Source organism: Pecten maximus, chromosome 11 (genome assembly GCF_902652985.1).
Source record: "Pecten maximus chromosome 11, xPecMax1.1, whole genome shotgun sequence".
Lineage (NCBI taxonomy): Eukaryota > Metazoa > Mollusca > Bivalvia > Pectinida > Pectinidae > Pecten > Pecten maximus.
In genome coordinates, this window is record NC_047025.1 from 1,271,440 (window position 1) to 1,294,747 (window position 23,308).

At 37.9% G+C, this 23,308-nt stretch overlaps 2 protein-coding genes across 2 annotated transcripts in view; both read right to left on the minus strand.

The window, feature by feature from the left end:
* Positions 1-10,026: 10,026 nt before the first annotated feature.
* On the minus strand, positions 10,027-12,211 carry LOC117337710 (thyrotropin-releasing hormone receptor-like). Its single transcript, XM_033898807.1, has 2 exons — positions 11,998-12,211; positions 10,027-10,970 (listed from the first exon to the last, which is right to left on the minus strand). The coding sequence occupies exons 1-2, from the start codon at positions 12,209-12,211 to the stop codon at positions 10,783-10,785; spliced, it is 402 nt and encodes a 133-aa protein (XP_033754698.1). The 3' UTR covers positions 10,027-10,782.
* Positions 12,212-13,332: 1,121 nt separating this feature from the next.
* LOC117337711 (thyrotropin-releasing hormone receptor-like) overlaps positions 13,333-23,308 on the minus strand; it is a 29,164-nt gene continuing 19,188 nt past the window's right edge. The window contains exon 2 of the mRNA XM_033898809.1: positions 13,333-13,392. Coding sequence (XP_033754700.1) covers positions 13,333-13,392 — 60 coding nt within the window. The remainder of the gene's footprint in view (positions 13,393-23,308) is intronic.

Below are 23,308 nucleotides of genomic sequence, written 5' to 3' on the forward strand. Positions count from 1 at the left end.
CATCAGCGTTAAACTGCTTAATTGGATATAAAAACCGAAACATTTCAGTTCAGGAGGGAATGTGAATGATGGAGGACGGCCAGATGGGTACCAAAAGATCAAGCAATACAAATACATTTTATAGGTATGGCAAAGGATGTAGAAAACAAAAGCCGAATTACTGAAATACGGTTAATAATAAATTTATGTGTTTTATTCTGTTTAGGGTTTTTTGCCGCTAAGTTCGTGTGAAGACGATGTTCACAAATGATCGAGTTACTGGTAGAATCATTTATAGTGCAATCTCACTGAAATGCCATACTTGGAAACGCTAGCGTGACGCCCCACCCAGTCACATTATATTGACTGAAGGCACTGTTTAACGTCCTGTTTACAGCGATGGTTTAAAAAAACGCCTCCTCTGTATGCGAGATTCGTGTGGCGAGTGAGTGTGGCGAGATTCGTGTGGCGAGTGAGTGTGGCGAGTGAGTGTGTTGAGACTGCAGTTTGTGATGGATTCCTTGTGATACAGCGGAACTGAAATAGACAGAACAAAAAACATATAACAATACAACCAAATTTGATGCATTAAAGCGGCTGAAACTGTAGATGCCATGCTCATTAAAGCGACCGTACTTATAGTGTCTATGCTCATTAAAGCGACTGTACTTACAGTTTCTATGCTCATTAAAGCGACTGTCCTTATAGTTTCTATGCTCATTAAAGCGACCGTACTTATAGTTTCTATGCTCATTAAAGCGACTGTACTTATAGTTTCTATGCTCATTAAAGCGACCGTACTTATAGTTTCTATGCTCATTAAAGCGACCGTACTTATAGTTTCTATGCTCATTAAAGCGACTGTAACCGTAGATGCCATGCTGATGAAATACTGTAAACGTACTTATTTTAGCGCAATCAAATTTTAGCGCATTTGCAGATTTCGCCTTAGCGCAATGATTTAACTTATGCGCATTAAAGGACGTTTATCTATAGAAATAGAACGTACAAAAGTATATGCGCAATAATTTAGCGCAAGGCTTATCGCAGAAAGCGCTAATTAAATTGACCGTACTAAATAGTACGTTTACAGGACGTGTACTTATACTGTTTTAGATTGCATACTCATTAAAGCGACTATACATGTAGATTGCATACTCATTAAGGCGGTTGAAACTGCATATTCTATACTCATTAAAGAGTGTGTAACTGAAGATATCGCCCTCATTAAAGCGACTATATCTATAGATTGCCATACTCATTAAAGCGACTGTACTTATAGTTTCCATGCTCATTAAAGCGATCGTAAATGTAGATTTCATACTCATTAAAGCAACTGTACCTGTAGATTGCATACTTATTAAAGCGACCGTAACTGTAGAATCTATACTCGTTAAAGCGAGTACCTGTAGCTGAACCTGTAGATTGCCAACGTCGTAAACAAAATTTCCCATAAAAAAGTTCTCAGGTTTTACATCACTGTATACATGGATCGTTAAATGTAGAAAGCCGAATAGTCACTTGGGTGCTAGTGACGAGTCAATACAGCAGTCTGCTTACACGCGGTAACATCTTCTATGACCTATGGAATTGTAATGCTGTTGTTTTGTGCTGATTTAGACATTACAATCATTATTACGAACACTTTAATTTTTTTGTAATTAAGGAAAAGTCTTAGTTTTATGATACATTATGTAAAACCATCACGTCATATAATGTATCCCAACAGTGAATGTTTACGGTTATAGTCGCCTTAAACGGTGATTTAAGATATAGCGATGTAAGAGTCTACATTGTAAAACATGTTTTATTTATACAATGTGTATGTTTACGGGTTTTCACACATTACTACCCGGAGATAGCCGAATGGAGCCACGTGACTGTCAATCACGAGTCCGCGCGACGATGCTCTGATAAGCATTAACATATAGTATACCTATGTAAGATAGCAATAGGAGAACAATAAAATATTCACCACTTTAAGGTGAGACAAACTTGGTAAGCTACGTGATTTTGTCTGGAAAATCTTCTTCCTCGCGTTGAGTACCCCTATCTCACCTATAACGGGGTGATTGATTATTTTCCTACTTTTCCGTGTCTGACATTGAAGTTGCATCAATGCAAGAAAATGTTAACGTGACGTGGTTGAAATGCCCACGCGATATGGCGCGTGACGTGATTGAAATGCCCACGCGATATGGCACGCGACGTGATTGAAATGTCGACGTGATATGGCACGTGACGTGATTGTATTTTTGACGTGACGCTATAAATTGCTGAGAATGTGTAAAGGGCTCGTGTATCTTGTTTCAATCATAGGGTTAGATAAAAAAAAAAAAAAAAACAAACATACAAACAAACAAAAGAACAAAAACAAAAACTCACACGGTTAAATTGTTGACATAACTGCCCAGGGTAAGAGAAAACTCTTTCTTACAAAACATTTCACGCACGCGGAATATTCTGTGTTGAAGAGGAACAACTCTTACATCGGCTGCTGGTGTTTACACCAGTCCACCGTTATCGTCATGTCAAGTTTATTTGACTAAAAAAATGCATTCAGTCAATGCATGTATCGTGGTTTTATCCTCCAACTGACAATACTTACCATTTTGGTTTATTTTTTTTAACGTCCTATTAACAGCCAGGGTCATTTAAGGACGTGTCTGGTTTTGGTGGTGGAGGAAAGCCGGAGTACCCGGAGAAAAACCATCGGCCTACGGTCAGTACCCACGTGGGTTTTGAACTCGCAACCCAGAGGTGGAGGGCTAGTGTTAAAGTGTCGAGACACCTTAACTACTTGGCCATCGCGGCCCCCATAAACCACCATTACCTTTCAACAGTGATTTTTTTTTTACAGATATAGTGGTTTTAATGATATATCTTGATATTGCTGAACCGTTTGGTATTCTTGACCGCCTAGTCCTTTAATTGAAAGCAAAATGGAACCGATGGACGGAAAACCTCCACAGTATTAATATTGGTTTATTATTTCAAACCTCTTCGGCAAAGCGATAACGTTTCAGCCTTTAAAACTTCGCTTTATCATGATTTGTTCATCATTTCATTTCCAACCCTCATTGCGGGTTTGAAGTCTGTAATTAAATTAAACAATGTCGGCATAGCTTCTAATTGATCATTTTGGGCCGATATCTAGTACTTTATTCAAACTTCTTCAAGATTATATTAAAAAAAAAGTCACGTTATTTTATATCAACATGGATTTCCATTTGATTAAAAATCATTATCGTGTTAAACATGACATGATCACCACCAGATTGTGTGACAATGATACTAATTCACGAAGCAGAATGGATATGGATACCAAAATACTGCATAGCATTCAGTGTGAAATGTAAAAAAAAAAACGCTTTTGACCTAAATATTATTGTAATGTAAAAGACACACAAAATATTAACGCTGTTCAATACTAGTTGAGAGTAACATCCAGTAGTGAGAGAAATAATTGAGCTGCATCATAAAACAGTCTTGTTCTTCTAGGGCTCGTCAGTGATGCAAGGGACATCATACAGCTGTTTCGTGAATGATGGGCTTTCTGTGACACTAGGACATCATTCAGCAATTTCTTTCTGGTAGGGTTCGTCTGTGATGCTAGGGACACCATAAAGCTATGTCATTGTTGAAGAGCTCGTCTGTGATGCTAGGGACATCATAAAGCCGTCTCGTTCTTGCAGGGCGCTTCTGTGACGTTAGGGACATCATTCAGCAATTTCGTTCTGTTAGGGCTCGTTTGTGATGCTAAGAAAACATACAGCTGTTTTGTTTTTGAAGAGCTCGTCTGTGATGCTAAGGGCGACGAGAAACTCAATCTGGACCATAATGGTAATGATCAAAATCTCGATGGGAAGGTGCGTAGACCCACAATAGATTTAGTAATTTTCAATTGTGAATTTCAAACGAACGTTAAAACATAACACAAACATCTGGTTATGACATGTATGATGGGAAAACAATTATATTTTTTTTTGTGTTGAAATATCCAGCTCTAATATGGCACTTGTGATTGTTCGAAGGTTATGAGAGTTTTTAATGAATCAGTCCGCAGTCATGTCATATCAGCAAGATAAAGGGGCCTGGTCACGTGATATCACGTGGTAACTGTTAAATCAAAATTTATAGTAAAAATGTTTCACCGCATACAAAGCATATAAATAAAGCCAATATACTTTTTATAAATTCAGCCCGACATTTCTATTTATACATCATGTTTAACCTTAACGTGGAATTTGAACAAAAGCAATCCTTCAGATTGAATATAGTACCGTACTTTTAAATATTTATTTCAATCAATCAAATATAAATCAATATATTTTTGCGCTAAATTCAGTAAGAAATTAACAAAGCTTTTCGACATACAAATACAAGTGAAGATATAAGTCAATTTCTTTGACACCATATTTTGAAAATTGACATTTATGTCGTCAGACATGATGACGTACAATGTAATAAACCACATAATTCTTTGGACAATCTGCCGACTAAATATTCTGAAAAAGGAAGGGTCCATACATCAAGTGGACGGTTCACAGACATACGTACTTATCAAATATATATCGGTAAAGATGTATGCGGCAACATTTTAATACCGGTGAATTCGTTCGGCACATTTATGACAAGCATGTCTAGACAGTCTTCATCCCAAGAAATTCTAAGGCTTTGTTTTAATCAGTTTATGCTTTTGTAATGCATATTCTTGTCGAGTCTTGAGATAAATTCGATTCCTCGGACACGATTCTGCATGTCTAGGGTATCATATTCCATGCCAATGTGTTGTTTCCGTTTATGACTGAAGCGGAATGATTCAGTATGGTCATGGGACTATCTTAGTATAAAATCTCCTATCTATATACTGTATCTTTGTGGTTATCTAGGAAAGGCTGATATCAACAATTAATATCTTCATGTTTTATATACATATACATGAATGCATGACAATCAATCATCTAATGGCACCAACAGTTTTTATGATAGAAGTTATATTTACATAACACAACCAATATTGTATTTAAAAGTGTGACATTTCGATGACTACACTGTCACCTTCATCAGACTAATTACTTATTAAGAGTACTAACACTGACATCTCTAGTGTCCGAGATGGTAATAATCTCGACCGGCTATATTGTAAAACGTTTCGTCTCTACAAAGATCCTATTGACAGCAAGTTTGAAACCATTGTGACGAGATGGTAAAAGACTCGACCGACTATATTTTAAAACGTTTCGTCTTTACAAAGATCCTACTGACAGCAAGTTCGAAAATGGTGTGACGAGATGGTAGGAATAAAGCGTCACACTCTTAAATGCAATATTGGTTGTGTTATATAGCTTATATCATATTTACATTATCAGTATGAAGAAAATGTTCCAGAATAACCCTTTGAGTTGCGGCGAAAAGCGCTCTGAGTGATTCATGTTAGTTGTTGTAAATTTTACCATTTACATGTTTATTGCATATAACTTCACTGGACATCATCTATCTATCAAACATAAAAGTCATTGATATCTATATCCTAATTTTGATTAATTTCCCATTTTTAGGTAGTAACATCCCTGCTTCTTCTATTTTTGGTGTTTGCATGTCCCAGATGATTCGATGATTAAGGGCTTATCATGAATTGTGTTGAATACCGGTAGAAAATCTAACAACACGGGCCTTTTAGAGGAAGACCACTGGAAAGTGTTTTGGCTGACATCATTGTCCGATTTGGAAATATTCTATTTCCTTGTACGATTTGAAATCAGAAATGTCTAACGCATATTGATATACCTAACTGCTCTGTTGTCACCACCGTATTTTCTATTTTGAGAACAGATATTACTTAGATTTACATGACGAGCGAGGTTGATGAAGTACAAAATGTAGAAGACGATTACCCCTTCATAACACCTGGTCCATATTGATATAACCGAACTCATACTTAAATACATACTTTGTGCTGAAACTCAAATACTTTTGGTAAATCTGTTATAGGAATTAACATTTGAAAATGATTTGAAGGAATTTTGGAAAGGCTTGAAGTAATATCTCATTTTCCATTGTAAATGTTTTCTTTTAAACTGCTATTTCGTGATGTAAGCGACTTAAAAGAAATTTGGGATGACACAGATTTTATGTCTGAGAATGTTTCAATACGGTCATGGTCTTACTAGCATTGTCCGTCTTTGTATTCTGTCATCCTTTTGTGGTTTCGAGTTATGACTATGGTTTTGTTTAAATGTCGATATTTTCTGTTGTCATTCTTTATATCAATGGCGTTATTGTTTCATGAATATATGCTAAATCTGTTCATTTTCCAAATCCACTTTTCATACTGTTTGTCTTACCACATATTAAGGTATTATCGCTTGGGACAACTACATGTAATTGGTGTATAGGAAGTTATTGCTAAAATTGATGATAGTTGTACGATGATAGCTCTAAGTGACATATTAATGTCCTGTTAAACACAGGTACCCATCTAATGGGTTGAGACTGAATGTCACACAGTGTCATGTTTCATACTGTGTGCAATTTCATGTTGTATACATGTACATAATTTGATGTTATGTTTTATACATGGTTTGATGTCATGTTTCATACATAATTTGATGTAATGTTTTATACATGGTTTGATGTCATGATTTCATACATAATTTGATGTAATGTTTTATACATAATTTGATGTCATGTTTCATACATAATTTGATGTCATGTTTCATACATGGTTTGATATCATGTTTTCAGATTTTGTATGATGTCATGTTTTCATACTTTGTGTCATGTCATGTTAGTATACAGCGTGCGTTATCATGTTTTAACATAGGATGAGTCGTCATGTTCAGACAATGTGTGATGTGATGTTTTCAGACAATGTGTGATGTGATGTTTTCAGACAATGTGTGATGTGATGTTTTCAGACTGTGTGTGATGTGATGTTTTCAGACAATGTGTGATGTGATGTTTTCAGACAATGTGTGATGTGATGTTTTCAGACAATGTGTGATGTGATGTGTTCAGACAATGTGTGATGTGATGTTTTCAGACAATGTGTGATGTGATGTTTTCAGACAATGTGTGATGTGATGTTTTCAGACAATGTGTGATGTGATGTTTTCAGACAATGTGTGATGTGATGTGTTCAGACAATGTGTGATGTGATGTTTTCAGACAATGTGTGATGTGATGTTTTCAGACAATGTGTGATGTGATGGTTTCAGACAATGTGTGATGTCATGTATTCAGACATTGTGTGATGTGATGTTTTCAGACAATGTGTGATGTGATGTGTTCAGACAATGTGTGATGTGATGTTTTCAGACAATGTGTGATGTGATGTTTTCAGACAATGTGTGATGTGATGTTTTCAGACAATGTGTGATGTGATGTTTTCAGACAATGTGTGATGTGATGTTTTCAGACAATGTGTGATGTGATATTTTCAGACAATGTGTGATGTGATGTTTTCAGACAATGTGTGATGTGATGTTTTCGGACAATGTCTGATGTCATGTTTTCAGGCAATGTGTGATGTGATGTTTTCAGACAGTGTGTGATGTGATGTTTTCAGACAGTGTGTGATGTGATGTTTTCAGACAATGTGTGATGTGATGTGTTTAGACAATGTGTGATGTGATGTATTCAGACTGTGTGTGATGTGATGTGTTCAGACAATGTGTGATGTGATGTGTTCAGACAATGTGTGATGTGATGTTTTCGGACAATGTGTGATGTGATGGTTTCAGACAATGTGTGATGTGATGTTTTCAGACAATGTGTGATGTGATGTTTTCAGACAATGTGTGATGTGGTGTTTTCAGACAATGTGTGATGTGATGTTTTCAGACAATGTGTGATGTGATGGTTTCCGACAATGTGTGATGTGATGTTTTCAGACAATGTGTGATGTGATGTTTTCGGACAATGTGTGATGTGATGTTTTCAGACAATGTGTGATGTGATGTTTTCAGACAATGTGTGATGTGATGTTTTCAGACAATGTGTGATGTGATGTTTTCAGACAATGTGTGATGTGATGTTTTCAGACAATGTGTGATGTGATGTTTTCGGACAATGTGTGATGTGATGTTTTCAGGCAATGTGTGATGTGATGTTTTCAGACAATGTGTGATGTGATGTTTTCGGACAATGTGTGATGTGATGTTTTCAGACAATGTGTGATGTGATGTTTTCAGACAATGTGTGATGTGATGTTTTCAGACAATGTGTGATGTGATGTTTTCAGACAATGTGTGATGTGATGTTTTCAGACTGTGTGTGATGTGATGTTTTCAGACAATGTGTGATGTGATGTTTTCAGACAATGTGTGATGTGATGTTTTCAGACTGTGTGTGATGTGATGTTTTCAGACAATGTGTGATGTGATGTTTTCAGACAATGTGTGATGTGATGTTTTCAGACAATGTGTGATGTGATGTTTTCAGACAATGTGTGATGTGATGTTTTCGGACAATGTGTGATGTGATGTTTTCAGACAATGTGTGATGTGATGTTTTCAGACAATGTGTGATGTGATGTTTTCAGACAATGTGTGATGTGATGTTTTCGGACAATGTGTGATGTGATGTTTTCAGACAATGTGTGATGTGATGTTTTCGGACAATGTCTGATGTCATGTTTGTCAAACTGTGATGTCATGTATTCAGACTGTGTGTGATGTCATGTATTCAGACTGTGTGTGATGTCATGTAATCAGACTGTGTGTGATGTCATGTATTCAGACTGTGTGTGATGTCATGTATTCAGACTGTTTGTGATGTCATGTATTCAGACTGTGTGTGATGTCATGTATTCAGACTGTGTGTGATGTCATGTATTCAGACTGTGTGTGATGTCATGTATTCAGACAATGTGTGATGTGATGTGTTCAGACTGTGTGTTATGTCATGTATTCAGACTGTGTGTGATGTCATGTATTCAGACAGTGTGTGATGTCATGTATTCAGACTGTGTGTGATGTCATGTATTCAGACTGTGTGTGATGTCATGTATTCAGACTGTGTGTGATGTCATGTTTTCAGACTGTGTGTGATGTCATGTATTCAGACTGTGTGTGATGTCATGTATTCAGACTGTGTGTGATGTCATGTATTCAGACTGTGTGTGATGTCATGTATTCAGACTGTGTGTGATATCATGTATTCAGACTGTGTGTGATGTCATGTATTCAGACAATGTGTGATGTCATGTATTCAGACTGTGTGTGATGTCATGTATTCAGACTGTGTGTGATGTCATGTATTCAGACTGTGTGTGATGTCATGTTTGTCAAACTGTGATGTCATGTATTCAGACAATGTGTGATGTCATGTATTCAGACTGTGTGTGATGTCATGTATTCAGACTGTGTGTGATGTCATGTGTTGGTACATTGTGTGATATCGCCTTTTTATAGTACGGGATTTCTCGCAGTTTGAAACGTCTTATAAATGTGTGCCGTCTCATACATTGTGTAATGACATGAACACTGTCCCATGTCATCCAAATAAAACTCCATAAGTGATAACTGTAAAAGCTAAGGCCGAATTACCAGTATCTTTATGATTTCGTGTAGATCAGAATGAATGTGATTGCGCATGCGTTTGGTTTGTGATCAATGATCAACATATACTTATAGAAAGGATTCTTATTCTCTCTTTTAACATGTTTTCGTCCATAAATTAAGTGTTTAGATCACTCGCAAGAAATGAAATTAGCTTATAACAAGTTATATTAACAACGAGTAAATTGTTGTATGGAATTCCTTTGATAAGGGCAACACGTGTGGGATATCGTTGATTAGGTTTGAAGATAATGAATTACGATTTCATGTCGTAATCCTTACAAACTTTCCGTAAAATCTCTCAATCCGAGAGTTTATGTTGTATTTTACCGAGCCACTTTCTGATATAAACAAAGCATCACAGCTGATTTGTTTGCCTATATATAAACAGATACACATTGTTCGTACGCTGATTGGTTACTTTTGCAATAGTGACAAGATTAAAATTAATGTCTTTTTCGAGAAAAATGACAACAATAAAACAAACAGGTTTGTGGTATAATCCATTGACGCAGGTATACGAAAAAAATGATAAATATCTGTAAATGTTATTGTTTAAAGAAGACTATTGTATCTACAAGATATACAAAAATAGTTTTGACTGTCACGTACGATGTACCTCCCTAATATATAGCATTATACACTTTCCAGTTGTCGCTTCAGTTAACAGAGTACATGTTGTGTATAGAAAAACCTCGTTATAGCGAAGTTAGTGGGGTCGATATATCTCGAGTATTCGAGATAAACGATTATATTAAATAAGTAATTCACACTGTCGGAGTTATCATAGTTCGAGATAACCGAGTATATTTCATAATGTAATTCACACTGTCGGGGTTATCAGACTTCGAGATAACCGAGTATATTTCATAATGTAATTCACACTGTCGGAGTTATCAGACTTCGAGATAACGAATGCACACGTGCTAATATAACCACAATGATAAGGAAATACTGTTGAACTGGCACACATATCAACTATTACTGATATTGCTATGATGCATGATGTCTAAAGCGTGAAAACAGTAGGATACTCCAGGGCATCGCCCAATTCTATAACATTAAAAGCTGTTTTGAGTTCAGACTGGGAGGGAGATAACGTTTTGCCAGGGCTAGTTTCCCGGAGACATTCTAGAAGATTCCTAACAACCGGATGTTCAGAATTGCCTTTGGAATATCACGTGATTATGGAACCGGAAGTTGAAAGTTAACCTGAGAGTTGACACGTGTTAATCACGTGTTATACAGATATCTTCTCGGTGGAATCTCGACTGTTATTGACGGATTCAGAGGACTTGGAGAGGTGTTTGTTAGGCAGCATGAGATATGTGTTTTCCTGGTGCGGATTTCTGTTCATAGCCATAGTCGTCCTTTCATAGCACACCCCATCGCTGTATACCTCAGTCTGCTGTTTCACATTATGTATGCCTAAAAGACAAAATGGCGCCAATATTAAGGTAGGTTCTGCTTCCGGCTGGAACGTCCATGAATTTAATTCATATATGAATCAGTGAAATTGTGTGCCGTTTCGGTAGATAGTATAATATATAATCTCACCTTCACCAATAAAACATATGCAGAGTTTCAAAATGTTGAAAAGACAAAACCACATAAAGTGCTCAGAACGAGCTGACCTTAAGCATGCATACATTTTATGTAAAAACCTGACGACTATTTATGTTTACAATGTGTCTAAATCCACATGCGGGCTTGGTTACCATCTCTTACATACGGTGGCTGATTTGTGCCATTTCGTCCTTTCGTCTTTTCGCCCCGAAAAGACGAAAATCAAATATCTCAATTCTCGTCCTTTCGTCTTTTCGCCCAGAAAAGACGAAAATTAACGAACATTAATTTTCGACTTTTCGACTTTTCGCCCGAAAAGACGAAAATTAGAAAAAAAAAAACCTTAAATTTCGTCTTTTCGCCCGAAAAGACGAAATTTAAAGACCTTAATTTTCTTATTTTCAGGGCGAAAAGACGAGAGGATGAAATGGCACAAATCAGCCACCGTAGGTTCATGTTACATAGAGTTTAAACTTTACTGGTCAACTATCGAATGACGGTTACAAGGCAACAACAATTACTAGTTAGCGAAACCTAAATTTGGGACGAAAATTTTTCAAAGATAAAGTTGAAACCCAAACATAAGAAGGATGGCTCTGGCATGATCAATGTAGCTTTTGGTATTTCATGAAAATATTCTAAAATGAATCATAATAACTCGTCGAAAATGTAATATCTTTTATATAAACACACGCGTGTATTTAAAAACATACAAATGTACACATAAATGTATATAAGAGATTGCGGTAGAATGTTGACGACGTGTGGCTGCGCGAAATATGACAACCATGAAATAGATCCGACCGTCACACGCGCTTGTTTACTTTAAACATATTTTATTAGGAAAAACGCAAAAGGAATTAGACGGAATGACAAATTCATATCTTACCGCAGCAGAGGACCTTCTGGAACGCTCGGCGAAACTTGACGGACATGGCGTTGTAGAGGATTGGGTTGATTGCACTGTTAATGTAGATCATGACACGACAGAATAGCAAAAACCAGATATCTAGGTATTGTTGTTTCGAGAACGAGTTGTACACGACCATGGCTCGGTAAGGTAACCATAGTGTGGCAAACACTCCTACAATAACGATCAGCATCCGGACCACCTATGTAACAGACAAAATCAACAGTCAGTGGACAGTTTAAACAACAAGTATAAATATTTGTAAACAAGATATGAAACTGGTGTTCTAAGAAGGGAAACTCGATGTCAGTGTAACGATGTAAATCCAACAAAATCAATAGTCAGTTGACAGTTTAAACAACAATTATAGATATCTGTAAACAAGCTATGAAACTGGTGTTCTAAGAAGGGAAATTTGATGTTAGTGTAATAATGTTAATCCGATAAAATCAAATTCAACACACTTCATTGGCCATCAGACATCACAATCATGTTGAGGTAAATGACCAACACAAAAGAATACAAAGAGAGCACATCAAATTAAAATTACTACAATTTACTTGTTGAAGTGAAAAACTTTCGAAAAATCCAATAATATGTCATAACTTCGGAAAAGGGCAAGGGCATGATGATCATTAAATATAATCAATGAAGTATTTGCATGAAATACAATTTTCATTTGAGTGAGTATACCCAAATTGGTATCGTGTCCTTTTAAAAAAGCAGCATGCAATATTGCTGCGTTCATTGCATGAATAGCGGAAATTAATATTTTCTTTTTCCAAAAGTTATCAATATGTCATGAACTTTATCTTAGGTTTGGTTTAGTACTGTCTGACACGTCCGTTTAGCACATTATGGTCATGTAAGGGCGCTTTTCACGAATGAAAGACACTTTTATTTATTTATCTTTTGATGTATTTGTTTTATATTTTCAATTTTTAAAACAAATTATATAATATCAAAAACAGTGCAGGGACAGATAAATGACACACTCATACACATACAACAACAAACAACCACCTTGGCAATCAGCCTAAATCATCATCATCATCATTTGGTTTGGTTTATTTTGTTTAACGTCCTATTAACAGCCAGGGTCATTTAAGGACGTGCCAGGTTTTGGAGGTGGAGGAAAGCCGGAGTACCCGGAGAAAAACCACCGGCCTACGGTCGGTACCTTACAACTGCCCTACATAGGTTTCAAACTCACAACCCAGAGGTGGAGGGCTAGTGGTAATGGGTTGGGACACCTTAACCACTCGGCCACCGCCGCCCCTCATTATCATCAGCAGGCTGCATCATCTTGCTATACTACAATGCATCATCATCATCATCATCATCATCGTCATCGTCATCGTCGTCATGCTGCAACTATCAGTCTCATAAAACATCATCACTCAATCATGACAATCATCATCATCATCACCATCATGACGGTCAACCTTTATTTTATAGCACAGTCACACTGAATCGACTGTCCTTGGTGGCACAACAACCTGCCTAGTCACACTACATCAACGACGAGCGAACCAGCTAGTATTAACATCAACTCCAAGCTGCATGTCAAGCAGACAGCAGTAAGAAGCAATGCTACGGACATTGCCCGCGGCTGAAATAGTAGCGTTTCTCACAGTTTGGTGTTGGTGTCGGATGCTTTGAAGTCATCCAGCATCCATATAGCTACTTTCTCAAAGTGTGACGTCTGCCATTACGCTATTGATAAAGACATATTTCTGTTAGTCATTTGTTCTACTAATAAGCACGTGTTCACAAATAAGGTTGAGCTAAATGCCCAAAGACATTTGCTACCATTGAAGTGAGAGGAAGACGGAGTCTATCGTTAGAGTAATGGCCATGTCCATATCATGTAAAATTGCATATCGTGAAGTGAAAATGTCTGTGATCGACCCTTTAAATGATTGTCTTTGACAGCTTAATGCAACTATTACCAGAAGATCTAGGTCATGTGATTCAGAGTAATGGCTCCGGAAATGCATCCGTCATACATTGACCGCCCTTGTTTGTTGTATCAAAGGGACTTAGCCTTTGACCAATGAAATCCAAACATTAGGATTCACCTATACATACCTATTCCAATATATCTGGGTTTGAAAATTATTGCTGATATTTCAGCCAATTTTAGAACACCTGTCGCATCTCCTTAATCGACCAACTGTTCGATGGCCTCAATGTGTTCTATTCTGGATACGGTACCTTAGTCCTACAGATATATTACCGACCTCAGTCCTACAGATATATTACCGACCTTAGCGATGTGATACCTTAGTCCTACAGATGTATTACCGACCTTAGCGATGTGACACCTCAGTCCTACAGATATATTACCGACCTTAGTCCTACATATATATTACCGACCTCAATCCTACAGATATATTACCGACCTTAGCGATGTGACACCTCAGTCCTACATATATATTACCGACCTCAGTCCTACAGATATATTACCGACCTTAGTGATGTGATACCTCAGTCCTACAGATATATTACCGACCTCAGTCCTACATATATATTACCGACCTTAGTCCTACAGATATATTACCGACCTCAGTCCTACAGATATATTACCGACCTTAGTGATTTGATACCTCAGTCCTACAGATATATTACCGACCTTAGCGATGTGATACCTCAGTCCTACAGATATATTAACGACCTTAGTCCTACAGATATATTACCGACCTCAGTCCTACAGATATATTACCGACCTCAGTCCTACAGATGTAATACCGACCTCAGTCCTACAGATATATTACCGACCTTAGACCCACAGATGTATAACCGACCTTAGCGATGTATTACCGACCTTAGCGATGCGATACCTCAGTCCTACAGATGTATTACCGACCTTAGTCCTACATATATATAACCGACCTCAGTCCTACAGATATATTACCGACCTCAGTCCTACAGATATATTACCGACCTTAGTCCTACAGATATATTACCGACCTCAGTCCTACAGATATATTACCGACCTTAGCGATGTGATACCTCAGTCCTACATATGAATTACCGACCTTAGCGATGTATTACCGACCTTAGTCCTACAGATATATTACCGACCTTAGTCCTACAGATATATTACCGACCTTAGTACTACATATATATTACCGACCTTAGCGATGTGGTACCTCAGTCCTACAGATGTATTACCGACCTTAGTCCTACATATATATAACCGACCTTAGTCCTACATATATATTACCGACCTTAGTCCTACAGATATATTACCGACCTTAGTCCTACAGATATATTACCGACCTCAGTCCTACAGATATATTACCGACCTTAGCGATGTGATACCTCAGTCCTACAGATATATTACCGACCTCAGTCCTACAGATATATTACCGACCTTAGTCCTACAGATGTATTACCGACCTTAGCGATGTGATACCTCAGTCCTACATATGTATTACCGACCTTAGCGATGTGACACCTCAGTCCTACATATATATTACCGACCTTAGTCCTACAGATATATTACCGACCTCAATCCTACAGATATATTACCGACCTTAGTGATGTGATACCTCAGTCCTACAGATATATTACCGACCTCAGTCCTACAGATATATTACCGACCTCAGTCCTACAGAAATATTACCGACCTCAGTCCTACAGATATATTACCGACCTCAGTCCTACAGATATATTACCGACCTTAGTCCTACAGATATATTACCGACCTCAGTCCTACAGATATATTACCGACCTTAGTGATGTGAGACCTCAGTCCTACAGATATATTACCGACCTTAGGTCCTACAGATATATTACCGACCTCAGTCCTACAGATATATTACCGACCTTAGTGATGTGATACCTCAGTCCTACAGATATATTACCGACCTCAGTCCTACAGATATATTACCGACCTCAGTCCTACAGATATATTACCGACCTCAGTCCTACAGATATATTACCGACCTCAGTCCTACAGATATATTACCGACCTTAGTCCTACAGATATATTACCGACCTCAGTCCTACAGATATATTACCGACCTTAGTCCTACAGATATATTACCGACCTCAGTCCTACAGATATATTACCGACCTTAGTGATGTGAGACCGCAGTCCTACAGATATATTACCGACCTCAGTCCTACATATATATTACCGACCTTAGTCCTACAGATATATTACCGACCTCAATCCTACAGATATATTACCGACCTTAGTGATGTGATACCTCAGTCCTACAGATATATTACCGACCTCAGTCCTACAGATATATTACCGACCTTAGTGATTTGATACCTCAGTCCTACAGATATATTACCGACCTCAGTCCTACAGATATATTACCGACCTCAGTCCTACAGATATATTACCGACCTCAGTCCCACAGATATATTACCGACCTCAGTCCTACAGATATATTACCGACCTTAGTGATGTGAGACCTCAGTCCTACAGATATATTACCGACCTCAGTCCTACATATATATTACCGACCTTAGTCCTACAGATATATTACCGACCTCAGTCCTACAGATATATTACCGACCTTAGTGATTTGATACCTCAGTCCTACAGATATATTACCGACCTTAGCGATGTGATACCTCAGTCCTACAGATATATTACCGACCTTAGTCCTACAGATATATTACCGACCTCAGTCCTACAGATGTATTACCGACCTTAGTCCTACAGATATATTACCGAGCTCAGTCCTACAGATATATTACCGACCTTAGTCCTACAGATGTATAACCGACCTTAGCGATGTATTACCGACCTTAGTGATGTGATACCTCAGTCCTACAGATATATTACCGACCTCAGTCCTACAGATATATTACCGACCTCAGTCCTACAGATATATTACCGACCTTAGTGATTTGATACCTCAGTCCTACAGATATATTACCGACCTCAGTCCTACAGATTTATTACCGACCTCAGTCCTACAGATATATTACCGACCTCAGTCCTACAGATATATTACCGACCTTAGTCCTACAGATATATTACCGACCTCAGTCCTACAGATATATTACCGACCTTAGTGATTTGATACCTCAGTCCTACAGATATATTACCGACCTCAGTCCTACAGATATATTACCGACCTCAGTCCTACATATATATTACCGACCTTAACTTTGTTAAATTCACATAAGAATAGGTTACACAACGGTATACGGAATCTCAACGGGAACGCGGTACCATATCTGTATTGCTGCGGCAAATTGTGATTTTCTCCAACAAATTTTTCACCGCAGTTAAATGGTGTCACGACAAGATACATCGGTAATGTGTGACAGACCCTTTAATAAGTGAGCACGAAACAATTCCTTCATCTCTTAGTAGTTTGAAGTGGGTAACTATTGGTGTATTTCGCAGTTTCCAACATGAATTGGATCAAGTTATACGTATGATTGTGTATATAATTGTCATGATAATCTATGAAAAATCTCTATTTTAGTTCATTAAAAACTCGATATTTCGTCATCGCTTCATTTTGGAAACCAAGAACACCAGCGACAAGCACATGCATGGTTCATTTAAAGAACTTGTCTACTTGAATCGGGTAGCCTTCCCGTCTCATTCGTTCGACATTTCTTGTTGTCCATTACACTGACAACGGAAGTAGCTATTTTATCAAATATTCATGACACATTTCGACAACAGAGGACGTACCAAAGCAGAGATTTAGATACTTTTTCCACGATCAGCATGTATTCAGGTGGGAAAAACCATAGCCGCCATTAATAACATTGTAGTCCCGAGTGATTGGTGATCTATTGACAGAGAAATCCAAAGATATTGACCTTAATATAGTAATCAATGCCAATAGTAAATCATGCCAAGTTGATATAACAACATTGTACATAAGTTGGAAGAATGATTATTTTTATTTCCCTCGCTGTATGTCACCTGATAATTCTACACCACGTGACCGCTGATTTGACCTTCCACTCAGGCATTGATTATCATTGAGATATCAGCGATATGGAGCAAAACACCGACTATGAACAGGTTTATGGGATCCGAACAACGTAAAACAGAGCAAAAAGAGGCGTGATATGAGTAATAAATAACTTCTTTATGCAATTATTGCTTTATCTAAGAAGTGTTTATAACCCCTAAGAATGTACGTGTGTTCGCTTCCTTTTGATTTTATGTTATTTTGACAGTTAAAAGAAGATATTAAGACAGTGTCCAGTAAGTTTGGATCGGGGTTTACATCGTAACAGCTAGGGTCATACGGGTGTCAGGGGGAGCTAACAACCAGGGTCATACGAGGACGGGGGTCACGGGGAGCTAACAACCAGGGTCGTACGAGGACGGGTGTCACGGGGAGCTAACAACCAGGGTCATAAACAGCCAGGGTCATACGAGGACGGGTGTCAGGGGAGCTTACTACCAGGGTCATACGAGGACGGGTGTCAGGGGACGCAAACAGCCAGGGTCATACGAGGACGGGTGTCAGGGGGAGCTTAATACCAGGGTCATACAAGGACGGTTGTCAGGGGGATATAACAACCAGGGTCATACGAGGAGGGGTGTCAGGGAGCGCCAACAACCAGGTTCATACGAGGACGGGTGTCAAGGGGAGATAACAACCAGGGTCATACGAGGACGGTTGTCATGAAGGGCTAACTACAAGGGTCATACGAGGACGGGTGTCAAGGGGAAGGGAGATAACAACCAGGGTCATACGAGGACGGTTGTCATGAAGGGCTAACTACAGGGTCATACGAGGACGGGTGTCAAGGGGAGCTAACAGCCAGGGTCATACGAGGACGGGTGTTAGGGGGACGCCAACAGAAGAGGATAAAACAATGAAAATAAGAACATACATAAACACACATCTCTTAGCATCCAGTGACGGGTTCACTCGAAGGTTAAGATTGACATCTCAATGAATTATTAAATAGGCGGGCGTCAAATATAATACCAAAACAAACGGATTAACAGTTAGATGGACGCCACCGAAACTATGTTTGTTTTGTTTTTCTTACGCAACCAGTACTTCCCCGAAACAATTTTAAATCTTAACGTCAAACAAAGGACAATAACGAAATTGTTTCCTGAATCAAATTTACAGGTTCATTTCATCACATTAACGGACACTCAATACTAAAGCTAAAAAAGGTTATTTAAATTGCTATCGGGGTAAATATGTATTAATACATGATTAAAATGTATATTAAACCTGGTTGAAAGGTATATTAATTCATTGTTAAAATTTACATTAAAACCTGGTTAAAAGATATATTGATATATAGTTAAAATGTATATTAAAACCTGGTTAAAATATATATTAATATATAGTTGAAATGTATATATAGTTAACATATATCCTGCAACAATACACGAGTCAAAGTTGATTATTTCTATTCTACCATGTACTGATTAGTTCTGAGAGCTACCTCTTCCTAATAGAAAAACGGCAACAAAACCCCGGGAAATGTGTCGCTACATGGCTGTTACAATTCACAAGAAACGATAAGGCGTGCTAATGAATATTCAAAAGCTGAGGTCAATCCCAAGCAAGTTGACGGCAACGTTACGAGAACTTTCGGGGATGTCGGCCAGCAATTCATGTAGAAATGCTCTCCAAAGGTTGCCTCTGGAAATTGACCTTACAACATATTGTTTGGCAAAGACTGCTCTGGGTTGATAGAAAATAACAATCTGGCAAAATTCTCCGTTGTAAAATACACGGTCTCCGACGTTCAAACGTTTTGGCGCCGCCATGTTTGTTTACAAATGCACGATTTTGGAGGGGAAAGATTGTAACAGCCGTGACTCACGAGCGTGTATTATTGACACGAGGGTGTATTACTGGCAAATAATACACGGTTTTAAACCAATCAAAACTGGCGTTGCATAGCAAACGTGGTAGAATGAGACATAAAAGCCGAAATGCGATACAAACATCATTATAAATGGATACAAATCCTCTACGCACATTTGGTTAATTGTTAACAGGCTCTTAACCATCTTAGGTTAATGATGAACCTTTGTTTGTTTTTTGTTTAACGTCCTATTAACAGCCAGGGTCATTTAAGGACGTGCCTGGTTTTGGAGGCGGTGGAAAGCCGGAGTACCCACAGAAAAACCACCTGCCTACGGTCAGTACCTGGCAACTGCCCCCGTAGGTTTCGAACTCGAAACCCAGGATGTGGAGGGCTAGTGATAAAGTGTCGGGACACCTTAACCACTCAGCCCCGCGGCCCCTTATGATGAACCAGACAAAATTGTTCTATATGTCTTGATCAACGTGATGCCTACAGCAGGCCATGATACCTTGTGTCAGCGTTAATTTTCAAAAATGAGTTGGAAACAGACTCTTTGAAAAAAGAATGAATGCATATATTTTAATCACCTTCATTGGTTTTTAACACGCGAAACAGCATAACGGATTATTGTGATCTCTTCAATATCACCTCAGCCGTAGACACAGACGAACGCCCCAGGCTTTATGTGGGTCACACATTTGCCTTAGTGTGATTTATATGAAGACAGTGAATTGATCATATGGACCTATCTCAAAAACGGCAGATGGTCATCGTCAACTATCTTCAAAAACATTAGAATGACCTAGAAGTTTTGCATGGCGTTGGCCGCGGCCGAGTGTAAAACCAAACCACCGCCGCATACGCCTTCAACGTGTTCCTAATACGGCTTGATGCTATTAGAGGATATATATCAATCGATTGTGACTTGCGGGTAAAAAAGACACACTTTCGTAACTTAGCTAAGTTTTGCCGGCTATCTATAGGTAAAATCCTTTATAAATATTCAACGCAAGATTCCAACATGATTCTATCATAGGAGAAATGCAATATATTTTCTATTGTCATGTTTCTGGTTTAACAAAGGCCGACTCATTTATGTCCATAGATATGGCCTCCTTTGTACGTGGAGTTAGATTACAAATACTATCGATCAACAGTAAACATCGTGAACATATCAAACGGTTTCTTTTCAACCCGTGTATAAATGAACGTCATTATCACTTGAAGCACTCTTCGTGCTTTGATATGAACAATTACCCCCCCCCCCCCCCCCCCCCCCCACAAAAAAACAACTTTTTATTTTAAAAACAATAAATCGTTTTCGTTAACATTTGATATTTAGTCACTGATTTTATGTACATTTGTATCTTTAGAAATATTTCTTTTCACTGTTTTTGAACTAAAAATGATTCAAGGTGTTGGAACGGAATTGGCAGATGAAATTTACCAGGCGAGAATTATTTATAAGAAGCTGCGGAGAAAAAGAGTTAATTGTATCAAATCTTAAACTGATAATCAGCTGAACCGTTTTTGAATTTTGGGTCCACCATTATCTCCGAAAGATTTTTTTTATCTATTAAACGACTTGCTGACTTTATAGAAATGTCTTTAAGGGGCTAAGAACTGAAAAGGGATACAAACGTCAATATTAAACTTAAGATGTCGAAACGTTATCAATTTGATTAAAATCTGCCCATTTTAAAGAAGTTGAAATGTAAGGGTTGATGAAGTGATTAGCATAGGTTTTGCAAGAAGGTATCATATGGCTATCAATTCAATACACTATTCAAACCATCAGATTTTGTGTAGGGTCATATAATAAGTCGGAGTAGGAAGGTGTTAACCATACATTTCATTGTAAAATTGAATAACAAATTAATATGAAAATAAAGATAACTTTTAAATATCAGGTTTAAATAAACAAAAATCGGCAAAAATGTCAAAAACTGAAAAGTTCGGTCTCAGTGACCTAGTTTAACCTTCCATTAACATCTCCAAAATTCAACTTGAATTTGCTGAATATGGATTCTACTGTTAGGATATTTCTTATGTCCGAGGAGAGAGGTTTGTGACGCTTTGTTGGCTCAGCCATCAGTCGCTCCCCCAGTCCCTGATGTGTCAGTTCCTTACTAAATATCACTCATGAACAGCACGTGATGCATGACCATTGTGGTAAAGTCATTTTTGATGGTTCATGGATTTTTAGGCCTTTTAAGCATTTGCTATCACAACAATGTTTATTCAGATTTGATTTTAAATACCGTTGCAGCAGTATCAGAAATGAATGCATTATACAAGCTCGAGTAAAATGGCAAAAGTGTGACAACAAACCTTTGGAAGAGATTGGGGATTAGATGTTTAAAAATATAACATTAAAATCTGCTTATGCACACCACAAATGCACTGGTGATAACTTGCTTTAAGAGCTGTTTTCGTTTATTTTTGTTTAGCGTCCTATTGACAGCTCTGTTCGTTTAAAGACGTGCAAGGTTTTGGAGGTGGAGGAAAGCCGGAGTACCCGGAGAAAAACCACTGGCCTACGGTCAGTACCTGGCAACTGCCCCACATGGGATAGGAACTCGCGACCCAGAGGGGAAGAGTTCTAGTGATAAATGAATTTAATAGATTAACATATTAAATTAGGTTATCAAATGTAACTTCAACGCGATTCGGTTCCTATCATTATAGTATGCAAGCTATTTGGTTCCTGTCATTATTGTGTCCCAAAATTTGAAGAGGAATTATCCCCCTTTGGTTGTTTCCTCTTCCGGTAATCAGCCGACATTTGTGAACTTGAATGTAATTTCAGGGAGAATTGATTGAGATTAGAAAATTTTGATGTCGTTTGTTATTCTTTTAATATTTGATAAAGTATCGCGACACCTTAACCACTCGGCCCTTGCAACCTCTCTAAGAGTAATGCTCAACAAATATCTTTTGATAGTCTTGCTTCCTGATTGTAAAATTGTTCAATATTCACTTTAATCATTCTTTCATCCAGCGTCATTTTAATATGTTTTTATCCTTTTGTGTCTGATGCCATTGTCAGCTTTTGTGTACCAAATGAAATCACGGTCGAAATGTTTTCTCGGGAGTTTTCATTTAAACGACTTTGTTTCTCTGAAACACACCGTATATAATCCTCAAGGGTTGTACCTACCTCATATAAAACTCACCATCTCCTATGTCATAGAAAGGCTGTTATCTCTGTGAAGTACTAGGCGCCTATGCTACGATACCCAGGGGGCAATTGTTAAGAGGCTAATTAATCGCTACTTCGCCGAAGCAAGGATGTTTTGGTTTAGGATTAGGCTATGAATGAGTAGTCATATTCTGGATCCTGTGAAGAAATTGTACAATCATCTGGTATCAGTGAATTCTGACGCCAGTGCAAGGATCTTACTGTATTTTGTCACCAGGAATCATTCTCTCCTCGTTTCTGACTTTAAAAGGGAATAAAAAGAGCATCAACATCAAGTTTTATCGGTTATGGCGGGGTCGCGAT